Source organism: Carcharodon carcharias, chromosome 5 (assembly GCF_017639515.1).
Source record: "Carcharodon carcharias isolate sCarCar2 chromosome 5, sCarCar2.pri, whole genome shotgun sequence".
NCBI classification, from domain to species: Eukaryota; Metazoa; Chordata; class Chondrichthyes; order Lamniformes; family Lamnidae; genus Carcharodon; species Carcharodon carcharias.
In genome coordinates, this window is record NC_054471.1 from 32,327,138 (window position 1) to 32,346,560 (window position 19,423).

General features: G+C 44.7%; 1 protein-coding gene across 1 annotated transcript in view; it reads left to right on the forward strand.

The window, feature by feature from the left end:
- Window positions 1–18,424, forward strand: part of daam2 (dishevelled associated activator of morphogenesis 2) — a 357,408-nt gene extending 338,984 nt beyond the window's left edge. The window contains exon 25 of the mRNA XM_041187923.1: window positions 12,121–18,424. Within this exon, the coding sequence (XP_041043857.1) occupies window positions 12,121–12,336 (216 nt within the window). The 3' untranslated portion in view covers window positions 12,337–18,424. The remainder of the gene's footprint in view (window positions 1–12,120) is intronic.
- The last annotated feature ends 999 nt before the right edge of the window (window positions 18,425–19,423 follow it).

Sequence of the window (19,423 nt, forward strand, 5' to 3'; positions counted from 1 at the left end):
CACACACACACACACACGCATACATACATACATACTCACATATACATACACACATACATACACACACATGCACATGCACATGCATACACACATACATGTGCACACACAGGCACACATACATACATACACATGCGCACACATACACACACACATGCACGCACGCACACATACATACATACTCACATATACATACACACGTACGTACACACACACATGCACATACATACATACATGTGCACACACAAGGCACACATACATACATACACACACACACACGCACGCACACATACATACATACTCACATATACATACACACATACATACACACACACATGCACATGCACATACATACACACATACATGTGCACACACAGGCACACATACATACATACACACACACACGTGCACACATACACACACACACACATACATACAGCCATGTGATCTCTTGGAAAAACAAAAGTAACAGGAAAAACCCAGGGTCGATAAAAGAAAAAAAATTCCTTTTCAATCCCTTTAGACCATTGCAACCAGTCCAGAAGGTCATGTGATCTTCTATATGATACAGCATGAACTGGTCCAGCCCCTTCTTGCGGGCATACAGAGAGCCAGCACCATCACAGCAGCCCACAATGTATTCCAGAGACTCACTCCTCTCTGGGTAAAGCAGGGACACCTAACATCCAGTCTATTCCTACTTAAAAAAGACTCACAAGGCATTTCCGTCCATTCTAAATGTTCACCCAGACTGAAAGGGAAGAGGTCTAGCAAGGAAGGGTGGGAGAAATGGAAGGAAAAGGAAACTCAAGGTTCAGGCACCTGGCAAGTTGCTGCCAACCATTTGACCTATTTGTGTAGTAACTGCTGCAGGAAGTAATGCAACATGAGGTGCCTGTAAGAAGGGTGAAACTCCACGATACCATCTTCATTAGCGGATTATTGGGCAGGACAAGCTGAGTTAAAAAGAAGGCAAGAAGGGCTAAAATAGTGAGAGAGATTCGATGTTGCAAATGAGAGTAGCGTCACCTATCAGATAACAAGCTTTGTGAGGGACATCACTGTACACGGACCTTTTTCTCCAAGTTACAAATTATGTCACAGTGTATTTAAACAAAAAACTCTCATTTTTGCCAACAATCTCTTCTCTGGAACATCATCCAATGTATCCTGCCAGTCCATGTAAACAGTATCCATATTATCCTCACCAGTCCACCACATTGGTGATTTCCTCAAACAAATCAACTTGATTTGCCAAACCAATTAGCACATAGTGCGGTCCCACAAACAGCGGTGAGATAACCGACCAGATCATCTATTTAGTGATGTAGACCGAAGGATAAACATTGAGAAGAACTTGTTCTTCTTGGAATTGTACCACGTGATGTTTTGTGTCAATTTGAGAGGACGAACCTTTTTCTTGTTGTGGGGTGTGGGTGGGCGGTGGAGGGAGGCACTCTTCACAGGGTATGGCCCAGCAGACAGCTAGATACAGAGGTGCTGCACCTGTTGCTTGGATACCTTAGGCCATCACGCAGCATAGGGCTCGTACAGGCATGACTGTATCAGTCAGCTCCGTAGCCAAAGTCCGGCTCTGATACATATCCCTCAACCAACATCATTAAAAAGCAGCTAATTCAATGGTTATCTCATCGCTGATTGTGGAGCCTTACTGTGCACAAATTGTCCACCATGTTTCCAACATTACAATAGTTCTAAAGCAGATCATAGGCTGTAAAGTGCTTTGGAACGTTCTGAGATTGTGAATGCGATTCCTCTCTTTTTTTCTTATGGTATTGTACCTCTTGATGCTTCCTGTCTTGTTTCTCTTCAGCTTCAGTATCAACCCAAGTAAAGGCAGCTTTCCTTGATATTGCACCCCCACACTTCACAATATTGACCTGTTCCAATCAAGGTTTTGGAAAAAAGTCCCATTCCCTTAAATATTGGAAGAAATAACTCAGAAGACGGGAAGGGATGCATATTTGAAAACCCTTAGGCCCTCCAAGCCAGTAATTGCAGTATTCTCACTCCTGTGATCCATTATCTGATTCCTTGGAGTAAACTCTGTCTCAATATCCCAGCAGTCAGTAATTCTATATATAAATGGGATTCAAACTAATGATACTTAACTGGAACTCCAACCAAAGTTGACAACTTACTGACAAATCCTTTCCTCCTTCAGCATTCCCCAAATGTTTTTATTCCATGAGAGTCTAATTATGAGAAAATCTCCTTTTCCTATCTTACCAGGGGATTTTTTTTTTACCATGTGTCACTGACAGAAAGCAGTTGGTGATGTGGAGAATTTATATAATTAACTTATTCAAAATTGCTGAGCAGCTATTCAAAGGAACAGAAGCTGGAGAGTGTGTGTGTGTGTTTCTCTGTGTGCCTGTGTCTCTGTGAGTGTGTCTGTGTGTTTCTCTGTGTGCCTGTGTCTCTGTGAGTGTGTCTGTGTGTTTCTCTGTGTGCCTGTGTCTCTGTGAGTGTGTCTGTGTCTCTGTGAGTGTGTCTGTGTGTTTCTCTGTGTGCCTGTGTCTCTGTGAGTGTGTCTGTGTCTCTGTGAGTGTGTCTATGTGCCTGTGTCTCTGTGAGTGTGACTGTGTGTTTCTCTGTGTGTCTGTGTCTCTGTGAGTGTGTCTGTGTGTCTGTGTCTCTGTGAGTGTGCCTGTGTGTTTCTCTGTGTGCCTGTGTCTCTGTGAGTGTGTCTGTGTCTCTGTGAGTGTGTCTGTATGCCTGTGTCCCTGTGAGTGTGACTGTGTGTATGTGTGAGTATGTCTCTGGCCAGAGTTTTGTGACCCATGGGCAGGCTTGTGCCTGACCTGAATGGGTGTATAATTATGCGTGATGATTTCGGGCAAGTGTCCTGGCAAAAGTTGAAAGAGTACCAACCGACAATTAAGTGGGCAATTAAGCTCATTAGTAGCCCAATTGTAAGCGATCTTTCATGGCCTGTAGAACCTTATGGTTGGTAGATGGGCCAATCGGACAGGCGGCTTTACGTTTTCGATGAAACCTCATCCAAGGGTGGGATGAAATCTCCAATAGGATTTAAAATAAAAGAAATATCTGTGGACTTTTTTTTGTGAGGTATGCTTTCGGGTGCTTGATTGTGCCACATGGACATTCTTTTCAGCATTTTTGTGCTCTCTTTTATTACTTGGAGGCCTGCAGATCCCTGAGGTGGCTGGCTGCCTGCAGGGAGCTCAGTGGAAGCGCCCATCAGCACCCGCGGTGATGTCGCCGCCCACCCTCTTCCCGCCCCCACTGTCAGTGCTGAGCCTTTCTCCGGGCGCGTTTCACACTGGCTGGCCCATTGGTTGGCCAAGCAGTGTGAAATCGTGGTCGGAGGCTGATCACGGACAGGAGACAGTTTCCCATCCACTCCTGGGCTTGCCGATCGCATGTGCCCGCCAAGCGCAAAATTCAGGTGTAGGTGTGTGTGTGTGTGTGTGTGTGTGTGGTTTTCTGCATCTGTGCATGTCTGATTGACCTTTCTTCAACTGTGCGCTGCCCTCCTAAGCTCCAATGCACAACCCCACACCCTCACCCCACCTTCCCCTACCCTTGTATCTTCTCTTTTTTTAAATTCATCTCCTGCTCTTAACGTTCCTATGGCCTTAGAACAATGGAACTACTTACCTCACTGAACTCTTTTTTCTTTCCGTGATCTGTGGTGATGTTCTGATATCATGGAGCTGAACTTACTGCCCTATTCCTGCTTCCGTGATGTCCTTTCCAACTAGAACTGGCAGCCGCATTAAGCCATGCAAATAGGAAATACTGAAGGCTCTGATGCAATGCTAGGTGTAAAGAAAGAACTTACATTTATACAGCGCCTTTCACAACATTGGGGCGTCTTAGAACTTTTACGGTCAATGAAGTACTCATTTTGAAATGCAGTCACTGGTCTAATGTAAGAAACATGGCAATCAATTTGTACGCAGAAAGCTCCTGGAAACAGTAAAACCAGCGCTCATTGTAATAATGAAGTTGGTTGAGGGATCATGTACCACCAGAGAGCTCCCTTTGGTACCCATATGTTAAAACCTGTATAGGGAGAATGGAAGTTGATTGCAAATTTGGGCATAAAACAGTTTAATGTCATTTTAATGGGTGGAAAATCACTTGCAGTTCATTCCCTAATTTGCGATCGACACTTCTTTCCCAAGCTCTGAGGCCGGATGCTGAAGAGGAAAGTCACTATGTCTTTCAGCGCCAGGCATTTGTCTGGTTCCCTCTTGAATTTACCTGCATCTCCACTGCCCTCCCTGGATGGTCTTTTCCACATATTTTACACACTACACCCCACCATGTCAGCCAATCCATCCATATAAAATAGTTTAGCCTGAGCTGATGAGGTCTCTTCAGCTCCCTGGTTATAGAGTTAAACTATCTTGGTTTGCACTACACAGTTAGGGTGGGAGCCAAGTGGCAAACCTTTTGAAAGAGTTATTTATTTCCTTTCTCTCCCAGCCAAGGGTACAGTCTTGACATCAAATGGCAATGAATGACTTGGAAACTCATTAAATGAAAGCGTACCATACCCATTACTGGAGTGATTTGAAAAGGATTTTATTTCAGGGACAAGTACTTAATGGGGTCTTCTGACCCCAGTTGTCACCCACGTTGTCATCGTCCACGTTGGTACCACTGACATTGTTAGGACTGGAAAGGAGGTCTTGCTGCAGAAATTTGAATAGTTAGGAGCTAAATTAAAAAGCAGAACCTCCAAGGTAATAATCTTGGGATTACTACCTTGGCTATGGGCAAATAGGCATATGGTAAATAATGTCAAGAAGTTAAATGCGTGGCTCAAAGATTGGTGTGGGAGGATTGGGTTTCAGTTCATGGGGCACTGGCATCAGTATTGGGGTAGAAAGGAGCTGTTCCGGTGGGATGGGCTTCACATGAACCATGTTGGGACCAGTGTCCTGGTGAACTGAATAACTAGGGTTGTAGAGAGGGCTTTAAACTAAATAGGAGGGGTTCTGGAAAGGGGATATGTGAACTTACAAAGCAGAAGGATATGGCGGCATTGCAGGGCAGCTGCTTAGGTAATGATACCCAGAGTGTGACAGGAAGGGATAGAGTGTACAAACATAAAAAAACCCAGCAAATCGGGTCAAAGGGGTAAAAAATGGTAAAAAGGCAAAATTAATGGCTCTTCACTTAAATGCATGTAGTATTTGGAACAAAATAAATTAATTAATGGCACAAATAGGGGTTAATGGGTATGATCTTATAGCCATGACAGAAATGTGATTACAAGGAGATCAAAGCTGGGAACTAAATATTCAGGGGTATGTGTCTTTTCAAAAGGACAGGGAGGAAGGAAAAGATGGAGGTGTGACTTTGTTAGTATGAGATGGAATAAGTACGAAGGCAAAAAAGGATCTTGGATTGGAAGATGTAGAATCCATATGGGTGGAGGTAAGAAATAACAAAGGGGAGGAGACAATGGTGGGAGTAGTCTAGAGGCCCCCAAACAGTAGTTATACTGTGGGACAGAGAATAAATCAGGAGATAATGAGGGCATGTAAAAAAGGCAGTACATTAATCATGGGTGGCTTTAATCTTCATATAGATTGGGAAAATCAAATTGGCAGAGGTAGCCACAAGCAAGTGTTTATTCGGGACTATTCCTAGAGCAATATGTTGTAGATCCAACCAGGGATCAGGCTATTTTGGATCTGGTAATGTGCAATGAGGCAGGTTTAATAAATGATGTCAGAGTAAAGGATACCCTAGGAAACAGTGACCATAATATGGTAGAATTTAGCATTCAGTTGAGATTGAGAAACTTGGGTTGGAAAGAATTGTGCTAAACTTAAATGAGGATAAATACAAAAGAACGAGGGCAGAGTTGGCTGAAGTGGACTGGGATAGGATTTTAACAGAAAAAACAGTTGATGAACAATGGCAGAAGTTTAAGAAAATAGTTCATGACTCTCAACAAAGATATATCCCAGTGAGGAAGAAGGATTCAAGGAAGGGGATAAATCAGCCATGGTTAACCCGAAGTAAGGGTAGTGTCAAATTAAAGGAAAAGACATTCAATGTGGCAAATATTAATGGTAAGCCCGAGGATTAGGAAAGTTTTAAAAACCAACAAAGGATGACCAAAAAAAAATAAAGAGGGAGAAAATAAACTTTGAGGGAAAATTAGCAAGTAATGAAAAATGGACAGTAAGAGCTTCTATAAATATATAAAAAGGAAGAGAGAGATGAAAGTGGACGTCGACCCCTTACAGAATGACACTGGGAAAATAGTAATGGGGAACCAGGAAATAGCAGAGGAGTTGAATAAATACTTTGCTTCAGTCTGCACAGTAGAAGACACTAATAGCATTCCAATATAAATAATCAAGGGGCAAAAGAGGGGGAGGAAATAAATGCAGTAACTATCACTAGAGGAAAAGTGCTAGGGACACTAATGGGGCTAAAGGCCAATAAGTCACCTGGACATGATGGGTTGCATCCTAGGATATTAAAGGAAATAGCTACAGAGGAGGCACTGGTCGTAATCTTCTAAGAATCTTTAGATTCTGGAATAGTCCCAAAGGATTGGAAAATTGCCAATGTAACACCCTTATTCAGAAAGGGAGGGAGACAAAAAACAGGTCTGTTAGCTTAACATCTGTCATTGGGAAAATGTTAGAGTCTATTATAAAGGATGTAATAGCAGAGCATTTAGAAATACATAATCTAATCAAGCAGAGTCAGCATGGCTTCATGAAGGGGAAATCATGCTTAACGAATTTATTAGAATTCTTTGAGGAGGTAATAAGCAGGATAGATAAGGGAAACCAGAAGATGTAACATATTTAGATTTCCAAAAGGTGTTCGATAAGATACTGCATGTAAGGCTACTTAATAACATAAGAGCCTATGGTATTGGGGGTAGCATATTAGCATGGATGGAGGATTGGCTAACTGTTAGAAGACAGAGGTGGGATAAGGGGGGGCATTTTCAAGATGGCAACCTGTAACTAGTGGAGTGCTACAGGGCTCAATGCTAGGGCTTCAATTGTTTACAATGTATATTAATGATTTAGATGAGGGAAGTGAACATACTATCGCCAAGTTTGCGGATGATACAAAAATAGGTGGGAAGGCAAGTGGCGAGGATGACAAAAGGAATCTACAGAGGGATATGGACAGGTTAAGTGAGTGAGCAAAAAAGTGTCAGATGGAATATAATGTGGGAAAATGTAAGGTTATGCACTTTGGGAGGAAGAATAGAGGAGCTGCATATTATTTAACTGGAGAAAGACTGCAGAAAGCTGCAGCACAGAGGGATTTGGGAGTCCTTGTGCATGAACCCCAAAAAGCTAACATACAAGTTCAGCAGGTAATCTGGAAGATAAATGGAATGTCGGCCTTTATTTCAAAGTGTGAGGCCCAGAACTGGACACAGTGGGCTGAATTTTGCCATCGGTGAGCAGGGGGTGGGGCCCGCTTGCCGACACGCAAAATGACGCGGGATGACATTGGGGGGAACCCATTTAAATCTTCAGATTGTGATAAAACCCACCCGATTCACTAAGCTGTCTGATACTTCAGGACGTGGGCATCACTGGCAAGGCCAGCATTTAATGCCCATTCCTAGTTTGTCCTGTAAAGGTGATGATGGGCCTTCTTCTCAAACCACAGCCCAGCACTTCAATATAGCTGAGTGTCCACTTCAGGGGGCAGTTGAATCAAACATGCAGGTGTTGGCCGGGTTGCATATGAATGACCGGTTTCCTTCCCTAATGGTCATCGGTGAACTGAGTGGGTTTTTACAACATGGTCACTTTTACCGGTACCAGTGTTTTATTTCTATGTTTTTCTAATTATGTTTTGGGGATGGGGGGTGGTGAGGGGTATGTGGGGGATGGTGGGGAGGGTTAGATTTGAACTCATGTACTGCTAAGTTGCTAGTCCAGTAACATAACTACTACATCTCTGTTCCCTTGAAAGCCTTGAAAATATCTATTCTGAAGCACAATTAGAAAGCCCCTCACAGCAGCTATGGGTGGTGTAAATGTGACCTCATCAGCATTGCCTACACCCTGACAACAAATGGTTAAAAAAAAAAATCAGTGGTCTGTTCAAATCAATTAACCAGTTTCCTTATTTTTCAATCCAGTGTTTAACAGCCAGCTTTGTGCACCCCCAGATTTGATTTTGGGTCTGTGCTGAATTAGTTGGTCTGTTGGGGGTTGGGTGGGGGGCAATAGGGATAACACAGGCAGCCTTCATTCCCATTAGGTAAGTAAGAAACACCAGCCGGGGAAAGGGGTTCCAGCTCCTACTCGGTTACTCCTATTAGAAGTTAGTAGTCAACGGAGGAAGTTGGATGAGGACTGGGCCCATCTGAGCCAGGATTACCCATCCCCACCATTGGGGGAATAGCTCACCAATGACTCACTCGGTAATCTCACATATGAAGATAGTGGAGCAACAGATGGCTACTGCGGCCTTTGGCACTTTAGCCCAGGTGAACTGGCTGTCTTTCAGAGAGGAAGAGGGAAGCAAGCAAAAAGGAGACAGTGTCTGTGGGTCTGGCACTCAGCTACCTTCAGGGAAACAGAGGGGGAGGGGCCACGACCACTACCATCTAGAAGGACAAGGGCAGCAGACACATGGGAACACCACCGCTTGGAAGTTCCCCTCCGAGTCACTCACCATCCTGACTTGGAAATATATCACCATTCCTTCACTGCCACTGGGTCAAAATGCTGGAACTCCCTCCCTAACAGCACTGTGGGTGTATCTACACCACATGGACTGCAGCGGTTCAAGAAGGCAGCTCACCCCCACCTTCTCAAGGGCAACTAAGGATGGGCAATAAATGCTGGCCCTGCCAGTGAAGCCCATGTCCCGTGAATTAATTTTAAAAAATGGCAGTGACACAGTGATGCCAGGGTTGCCAACTCTGGACAGATTCATCACACAGCCTCCACAACCACCCTGTCCCCTCACTCTGGCCAATTATTACCTGACAGGCCCACCCCCATAGTGCCCCACCTTCCTACGCCAGTCAGGAAGTGAATCGACACTTTATCATATCAGATTGGGGGATGGTTCTTGATTGCCAGTCAAGCAGTCTTTTCTCCCCCCATGTCAGACATTTACAGAACTAATAAAACTTCCAATTATATTTTGAAAAAAAACCGCAATTCTTTTTATCGCACCCACCCCCATGACACTTCTCCTGGGTTTTTGCCTGCAACGATGTTCTGGAGATAGGCCTTTTATCCCTGGAGACTCCAGGGCAATCCTGGAGGGCTGCCAACCCTAGTGGACACACCCCTCATTACTCACCCCCCCCCCCACCTTAAACACCAGAGCACTAGACACTGGCCTTGACGAAGAGTGTTAAGAAAGCATAAAAACGAACACTGCGAGACAAGAGGCAGGCAAGTGTTTGTGATGTTGGCCAATGTTTCGGGAGCCTGCACACCCCCACTGCATTCTGTCCTCGGTAACTCCTCCCCCACCAGTCCCTCTGGGCTTGTTAATCATTTTGGACAGGGGACAGAAATGCAGTAAGGATGGGGTAGTGCAGCCGCAACCTCATTCCCCCAGGATTCCTGTGAACCACTGACTCCCAAAGCCTCCACATACCACGGAAAGCATGGGAACCACATGCTCCTTTTTAATACCAGACATTCTGTCAGTTCTCCTCTCATGCCCAGGAATTGCTGGGAACTGAGGATTAAAGATTTCTTTCTCTTTTTATTGTTTTTTTTTCGCCTGAAACCCCGAGCCGCCAATAAACAGATTTTGATTTTTACTTAGGCCTTTCTGAGTGTTCTGTTTTCTCCTCGCCTTCCACTGAATTCAGACATTCTATTTTAGTTCAAAGGGTGGAGGATTGTATTTTATCCTGGAATTTCATGGGATAAAATTTTTTCCGCTCTCTCCTGACCTTTGACCTGCTTCTTCCCCTTTTCATCCCAGGGAGCCACAGGAACACCTTTCTTGAAAAGCAGTGAAAATGAGCCTGCGACCAGTTTTAATATTTAAGGCTTCACCCTTGTGAGAGCAAAAAGTTCAATATTTTAAAAACAAAATAATTATTTGAAAAAATGCAGAAATAGGTTGAAGATAGTCAGCATTTTAATTCTTTTTTAGCTATTGCTGAGAAACCTGTGGAGAAGATTGCAGACTGTGTGAAGGAGGACGTGATCTATATTAATGAGTAGTGGTTCGCTGACACTGTTTGGATTTTAACAGGCCAATTAAATTGTTATCAACAGGATCTATAAACGCAACAAATTTCACTTGCATTTCTCTCACTTCTGTAGAAACATATCAAAGTTTATCAAAGCATGTAGAAACATATCAAAGACAATTACTTTTCATTCCTCCTTGTAAGTTTGGTGTCGCTGGCTGGGCCAGCATTTATTGCCCATCCCTACTTGCCCATGGGAAGGTGGTGGTGAGCTGCCCTCTTGAACCGCTGCAGTCCATGTGGTGCAGGTACACCCACAGTGCTGTTAGGGAGGGGGGTTCCAGGATTTTGACCCAGCGACAGTGAAGGAACGGCAATATATTTCCAAGTCAGGGTGGTGAGTGGCTTGGAGGGGAATTTTCAGGTGGTGGTGTTCCCATCTATCTGCTGCCCATGACCTTCTAGGTGGTAGATGTCATGCAGTTGGACGGCGCTGTCGAAAGAGCCTTGGTGAATTCCTGCAGTGCATCTTGTAGATGGCACACACTGCTGCTACTGTGCGTCAGTGGTGGAGGGAGTGAATATTGAAGGTGGTGGATGGGGTACAAACGAAACGGACCCAATGGAAGTTTTTTAAAATGCAGCTAGTAGGGGCAGTCCCAATGATCTGTCTCCCAGCGAGATTGTGGGTGTGGGGTCCTTTGTTTCATCTCTCATTTTTGGTAACCTGGTGTGTCTCTCTGGGAGTGACTGATCCGTAGAGTCACCCTCTCCTGGTCTGGTGTAGGCAAACTGGAGAGTGGAGGGCACGTGAGGAGTTAAACTTAGACAAACGCTGACACAGAATCGAACTCCTCTGCCAGCAACGAGTAATAAACTGCTAATTCATTTAACAGAACTGCTCCCAGGGCACTGATTAAAAGCACGGCTCCTTATATACGTCATGTCAGGCAAGGACCTCAAACCATTCCAATGACAGACTTCTGGCAAGCGTTTCTTTTTAATTATAATCTCCGTTTCTCAGACCGTACTGCATGTTTTCCTTTCCGGGTCTGCGTGCACTCCCTTCTCCTGGGGCACGAATGCATGGATACCTCTTACCCAGTGGCAATTCAGGTTGTCAATTGTTGTCAGGTTATTCAGCAAAGGAGTGCCTCACAGCCTAGACCAATTCTGTCCAAACACACCCTTCTGCACACACCATCAAGGAGGGTTGATCAGGTATTGATCAGGAATGGGGGATAAAACTTGGGATGTTCCTGGTCTGTTTGGCTCAGGACCAAACCATATGTTTCTGTTACTCACTGTGCCAACAGTGTTATGGAGAGAGCAGGAGTCCATTGAAAGTTAACAGCTTGGTTATCCACTCCCAGCTATCCAATATTCTATATATGAAACCCTTGATTAGATTCCTGTCTGTAATCACTCCCATTTATCCATTATTCTCTATATAAACTACCTGAACCCCTCAATTCTATTTCAGTCTGTAATCTCTCCCAGGTATCCATTAATCTACATATAAACCATCTGAAATCCTCAATTAGATTCTAGTCTGTAATCACTCCCAGGGATCCATTATTCTATATATAAACCATCTGAACCCCTTGATTAGATTCCAGTCTGTAATCACTCCCAGGAATCCATTATTCTATATATAAACCATCTGAACCACTCGATTAGATTCCAGTCTGTAATCACTCCCAGGAATCCATTATTCTATATATAAACCATCTGAACCACTCGATTAGATTCCAGTCTGTAATCACTCCCAGGGATCCATTATTCTATATATAAACCATCTGAACCCCTCGATTAGATTCCGCCATGCTGACCCCTCCTTTTCAATTACCCTCACCATTTTTTGTGATTTGTAAAACTCCTCACCGGTTGTGTAACTTCATGCTGCTCTATTTGTTTCTCCCCCACCCTCTCCCCCCCACCATACCACCCACCAGCTGAAGGAGCAGCGCGAGAAGGAGCGTCGGCTGAAGAAAGCGCGCGCTGGCAGCGTCTCGGAGGAGGTTGGCGAGTTCGACGACCTGGTGTCAGCCCTGCGGTCCGGCGAGGTCTTTGACAAGGACCTGTCCAAGCTGAAGCGCAACCGCAAGCGCTCCGGCAACCAGGTGGTGGAGAGCGGCAGGGAGCGGGCGGTGACTAAGCTCAATTATTGAAGGACTGGCTGCACCCGTTAAGGAGGCCCGGGACAAATGCCCTGGCGCTCGGCGCCGTTTGTGTGGGCAGGCGTAGTTGGGGGGCAGTGGAACTCTTTACTTACCCTCAAGCTGCAACAGCCCGTGGGCCCAGGGGATGAGAAAAATGAAACACAGGACCTTTTGTTCATCCACCGACCAGAAACAAAACTGCCTTTCTCTCTCTCTCTCTCTCTCTCGCTCTGCCTATCTCTCCCTCTCTTCCCTTCTCGCCACCTTAAGAGAATGGAGAGGGGAAAATGGGCCCAAAGTGCCTGTACACCGTGCTCCTATCACCAGCCGCTGGGGCCTTTCCTTTTGAAAGCAGGACACTTGACTCTGGAAACAACCGAAGGAACAGAGCAGAGCATTGTGGGATTGGAGGGAGTCGCCCTCTGGGACTGATAAGGAAGCCATGATGCTTTGCCATTATTATTACTATTACTTTTTTATTTTTTAGTTTTTTGCCCACTCTCCTCGTCCAAAGCATAAAGGGATTGATTCACTCCAGTCCTGCAAGTGGTGGGTCCTCGACTACATCCTGCTGTGGCACCCCCTCCCTCTCCCGTGTTCCTCTGCTTAATTTTTAGGGTTGCTAACTGTCCAGGGTCTCCCTGGAGTCTCCAGGAATTGAAGGTTGTGAGCAACCCTGGAGGAAAATCACTGGACTCCAAAGACAGTGTATGGTATTTTTTTCACATTTTCTGCAGACTCGCTCCTCACTTGTCTTGCCAAATTGGTGTGTCAGTGGTGTAAGACAAGAAGCCACCCGATGAAACCTCCAGGAATATGTCCTCCCAGAGTTGGCAACTCCATCCTGAAGCCGCCTGCATAACTGAGATGGTTGAGTCCAGCTACGCCTTGGGGAAAAAAATGGGGGTTGGGTGGAGCCGGTTGGGAATCGTGTCATCAAACTGTGCCAAACATGAGCTTCCCACCACTTTGGACATCAGAAAAAACATATTATGTCAAAAAAAACAGTATTAAATACAGTCAGTGACTCTGCACTGATGATCACCCGAGCACATATACCTGTTACCAGAACCTAGATAGCCACAGCAAAATAACTGGGCCTCTATTGTGCAATAATTTTTTTAAGCTTATATAGATATATGTATAATGTTAAAGTTTTACTTTGAAAGAAGAAAGTTAATTCTTTTGAAGAGTAGACTCGTCACATCCAATGTGACTAAAATGAGCATGGTCAATTCTTTCAGTTCTTTTTCTCACCAGCACCTCTCTCCAAACTCTCCCTGCTCTCTCCACAGCCCCTTAACACCTAAATAAACCAAGCTTTGCCTCTCATGCTTTTCAGGGCAATGCAGGGAAAGCAATCGGCAAGATTAAAGGTACGTGTGTGGTTGAGAACCATTTCAAATACCAGCAAGGGAAAGTTTTTTTTAAAATGGTTCAGTAGAACCCAGTATAGGCACACAGACTCAGGATCAGAATGGGCTCCAAATTCCTGTCCCTTTCTCACATGTAGATCTCATAGAGGGAGAAAGGGGAGGGGGGGGAAAAAGCACATTTCTGAAATGACAGTTTTTCTTTTTTGTTTTGAGACCTGTAGCACACTGTTCATAGGGGAGGAGGGAAAGAGGTTGACGTTTCTCTCTAGTGTTTACCACCCAATGAACTTTTTCAAGTTTTTGACCCATTTCCCCCATCCCCAAAATGGAGACGCAGCAGATGTTGACCACACTATGTTAATGCAGCAGACCCGTACCATGTTTGATAAATGTAGCAGTATATTATAGACATACTTGTTTTTAAGGTTGTAATAAGTTTCATGCGTGGATGAGGTAGAATAATTCCAGGTTAAGGACAATGAAGGAATAGAAGATTATGCAGCAGCAGCAGCAGCATGGATCTGAAGCATTGTTTCATCCATTTTGAAAGGGTTTTATGAAAGTAGAAAGAGGCAGGACAAGATGTGAACATCTGTAGGTGCTGATCAGTCATCAAAAATTTTTATATGGGAGATTTTTCTCTCGGTCCATTCACATTTATGCTGACCGACTGCAAAAATGGCATGTTGCTTTGAGAAATGATACCTTGAGGCAAGGGGAAGCATTTCAGTGTGGCCGTTCATTTGGCCATAGGCAAGCATTTTTTTTATTCTTGGCAAGATTTTACAACAAACCAGTCTTAATATCCCAACTGTGTCATGACCTGCAGTGCCTAAAGCTTCCTTGTAGCTGAGGCCTGCGGTATGTGAGGCAGCCAGTCTACTAGACTGAGGCCTGTAGTGATAACAAGACTGCTCTTTTGGCCAACCACACTGAGGCCTAGAGTGAGGTGTATTTAATGGCCTACCACAAGAGGCCTGCTGTATTTGATCTCAGTGCTATGAGGTTAGGTTAGCTCCAAGATGACATGTCTGCTAAGTGTCAATCGAAGATTGGAACCAGGTTAATGCTTTATATTAGATTCAGCGACCTAGGAGCCATGATGGTTCACAATCTCCAGGGCAATGTTGGAGGAGCTCCCCAGGAAAGCTAGTATCCTTTACAGCCTCTCAATGACCCCGTAAGCCTGTGCCTGAACAACTGTCTAGACAGCAGGAAGTTTGCCACAGTTTAAACTAATGGAAGTCCAGCCCCTCCATTGCTGATATGCTGGGTAAGTTTATTACATGTGTGACACTGGACCACACAGATCGAACATATCCTTAGTTTGAATCCCTGGTCTGTGCTCGGTTGGTCATACAGTAATAGGGAAGCTACAGATCTCAACACCTTTGTGGCGAGGGAGAACAAAGCAAGCCCTGGCTCCCCACCCTAATTGCCACCCCTGCCACAGACTACAGGCTATGTAAATGAGGTGAGGCCTGGATTGGGCAAGATGATGCCTTCCCTGATTGATTTGAGTGTCAGTGCTGCACATGAAGAATAACATTTTTATGTAAGGTGCTTGAGGGTTAGCAGTGCCTGTGAAACTAATTGGCAGCACAAGTCACCAACTGGAAGAGGGGAGGAGAAAATTGTAAAAGAGGGACATAATGGAAAGGCTTCCCAAGGCCTACTGCCCATGATAACTTGCTGTGGTGTGTGCTTTGCAGACAAGGAGCATTTCATAGAATGGAATAATACAGCACTGACAGGAGGCCATTCAACCCATCGTGCTTTTGCCTGCTCTATGAAAGAGCTATCCACTCCCCTGCTTTTTCTCCATCCTGCTGAAGATTTTCATTTCAACGTATTTATCTGATACCCTTTTGAAAGTTGCTGTTGAATCTACTTCCTTCAGGGGGTGCATTCCTTAGCAACACTCTCCTCTGGCTCTTTAGCCAAATGTCTTACATGGAATCAGTTTTTCCCTCCAAACCCCTCAATAATTTTGAGCCTTTCCTAAATCTCCATTAACCTTCTTTGCTGTAAGGAGAACAATCACAGCTTCTCCAGTCCCCCCATGGAACTGAAGTCCCTCATCACTGGTACTATTCTGGTAAATCTCCTCTGCACCCTCCTGAAGGCCTATATCCCCACTTTAAGCCTGGCATGAAATCAGGATGTTGCCATTGGAAACAGAAACCCCAGGCCAGCTAAACTCCCGACCCTGGCAATTCTCAACGCCTGCCGCCTGGCAGCTGTGTATATCAGAGTGGCTGTGAGTCAGTCCTGAACCTGGTTAACTGAGCATTGGTTAATATGGTGTGAAATCTTTGCACTGGTGCTCCCCCATTTGCATAATCCGACCCGATAGCATGAAGGTCACAGGCGATGCTCGAGTGCTCCACATAAAAGGCATGGCGAATTGATTGGTAAGCACCCCTGGCGAAACAAGGGGAGCGGAAGGTCAGGATCCCACCAGCCACAAACCACTGCACACAGTAAAACAGCCCAGAGCAAGCCACATTTTATCGGTTGTAACAAGCAGTGAGCCAGACCATAATAACAGCTCCCAATGCCCCATAGCTATTTCACAGATACAGCCTCAAAATAAAACATGTTTGAAAAAAAAAGGGGAGAGGGCTGACCTCGATTTTAGGGTAAAAATATTTTTAGTATAGAAACCTTTCTCCAAAACACTACAGAAAGGCTGAGCGCTCAAAGGTACCAGAAGATTATTTTGACAGATGTGGTAATCTGTGAATCCTGTATGTATTTTGAAAGCTGCAAAGGACATTGAATGCTCACAGAAATGAAGCTCCAGGGAGGGAATGAGCAAGCGGGATGGATAGATGAGCTGTAGATAGATTGCCACTGAATGACCTCAGTTGGATATAGCTGATTTGTTGGCTGTAATCCTTTAAACTGCCTCTCTTGTCTTTCACTTTAAAAAGTGACTAGTTACACAGCCGGCCCAGCTTCAGACTGCGTTTGGATGTAGCCTGCTTTCCAGTGATGCAACAGATGAGGTACCTGGACATTTTTTTGGCCAGAATGGTCAATTTGTATTCAGACCATGAGAAGAGGGTTGTTTAAGAATCCAACTGAAGATTAATATGTGGTAAATACAGGTGTGAACTCCAGGTCCCTATTTTGTAACTGCATCCCTCTCCCCATGCCACCCCCAGCCACCCCACACACTCCATTTGACTCTGCTTTCTTGAACCCAAATTGTAGGCCTGAATGCATTGACTTCAGCCTTTGAGCCTTACTCCCATGAGTGATCCCTATCTATGCCTAACATAGTGGTTGCATTTAAAGCTAGCTCATGCAGTGGCCAATATGCTCCTGCCTGCATGGTGCCCACTGAACTGATGCACATTGGTTGGCAACCCCCTGCATGGTCAGACTTGGAACTCTGAGGCCACCTAATGTGCCTTGGCCAGAGTGCAGCATGCTGGGAGGCTGCGCAATAAGTAAAAAAAAAGCTTTCCAAAGGCTGCTGACGTATGAGACCATAATGAGATGGGAATGACGGGACAGCCCACCAGATGTGTAGTGCCCATTTGGGACGAGTGATTCTGGAAAGGATCGGGAAAGATGGGGCAGTGGGAGATGGGTTTCCTTGGCATTTGTGCCTATAATTTACCAGAAAGCAGCAGGACGGTGAAGAAAAGACTTCTCCAACTATGGAGAATTTACTGCATAGTAACAGGCCATTTAACCCTCCTGGTCCATGCTAGTGATTTTACTCCACATGAATCTTCTCCTACTGTATTGCATCTAACCCCATCAACATATCCTACTCTTTTCCCCCATGCCAAGTTTCTCCTCACTTATTCCCCTCAGCTATTCTATATTTTACACTCAAACCATTCTCCGTTAAAATATTTTCTCCCGAATTCCTTTTTGGATTTATTAGTGACAATCTTATATTTATGACATCCAGTTTGGGACTCCTCCACAAATAGAAACATCTGCTCTCCATTTATGCTATTAAAGCCCTTTAAAGTTGTAAAGACCTTGATTAAGTCGCCTCTCAGCCTTGTCATCTTTTTGTTTTAGAACAGATCCTCAGCAGTGTACAAGCACACAGCGAAGAAGCAAAACTAATTAGCAAACATTTGAGCCACTACTAAGTTGGAGCTCAATTTAATTGTCTTGTTTAGTGATATGTGACACGGCTGATGTCTCCTTGTTTGGGCTGTGCCTACAAATCAAAATCTGTCTTTGACAATGCTTTACCAAGGCATTGACACATGATTCCAACATTGAAACTAACGTGTGAAGAACTGTTAAATTAGTTGATGATTAGTCATTTGGTAGTATAGAACTTGAGTATTGCTGAAAAAGACATTTTGTCGAAGTTTTTTGTCTTGCACTCATTAGGACAATCGCAAGAAAATACCAATGTCAGGTGTTGCAATTGTCCTGATGAGTGCAAGACGAAAAGCTTCAACAAAATGTATTTTTTCAGCAAAAAGATGATTGCCAAGTTTGCAGTTAAATATCCCAGTGGCATAGGCTCAACACCCAGGTACAAATTCCTCTTGTGGCTGATATGCTCAGTTTATTTGATAGCAGTGACCAAATTTCAACAGGCATTAACTGCAGCCTGGTGTTCAGGCTGCTATGTTTGATCAGTAGGCAACTGAATTTCAATTGTGGAGTAGAAGTGACCCTCTATCTATTTTGCGAGCAAGCTGCAGTCTTATTATAGTCCTCGAAATCAGTGGGAGGGGGTGGGTGGGCGGGGGTCTTTAGGACCTGGGCTATCAGATGTAAGAAGTAGGTTGTATGATGGGCTGACTGTGGGGTAAAACGTGGGGTGGAAATTTGTCCTGGCTGGTCGCTCAAAATGAACGTTAGTGGTGACTTGAAAAGAAGGGAAGAGTGGGAAGAATTGATGAGCACCTGTGTTGTATTGCCAAGAACGGGTTTCAACTATGCTTTACTCAGGGTCAGTCATCGGGAGTGTTATTTTCTCTCTTTCTTCTGGTCTCCACAGACCATTTCTGAAGGTCAGACAAAGACAAAAGTCTGCTTCAGGAGCCCTGCCCATGCAATACTGGAACTGACCGATACAGCATAAAGTGTGCCAAGACTGTCTTCGGTCAACTGCCCTCTGACCTTCTCTCCAGTCACTCCCTGTGTATGTTTATTTTATTTCTGCCTTTCAGTCTCTTACAGTTGTACGAAGGTGCACCAAGGCCCTCAAAAGCCAAGCGCAGACGTTGGCGCATTTCCTAAATGCCCAAAATCAAAGTCAGGTGGATGGGGAGGTCAAATGGCTTTTTGGGCAGCAGCAAGAATTAGGCCATGGGGAGTCGGTTGTCTGCTTTGCATCCAACCGGTCAAGGAAAGAAAAAAGCTGTACAATGGGACTGCCCATTGTTGCCTCTTTGGCACTGAAACCCATGACCAGTTTTGCCTCCTCCGAGACTCACTGGGTTGGGTTCCAGTGGCCTACTTGATTTTCCCAGGCCTGTGAACCCTATGGGGGCAAAAAGGAAGATTTACAAGTGTGGCTGCACTGCCGACAATTGCACTGCGGTGATGAAAACATTGGACAGAGTCAAATTCAAATGTCCACTATATCAATAGTTAACCCCATTACTTTTAAGTGAGGATAGAATTGTGAAAGGGTGGACCTTAATCAGAATGTTTTTGCTCCTAATCTTATATAGTGTGATTTCTGTAATTCCCCCTCCCCACTCTGTGCCCCTGGACATCAGGCT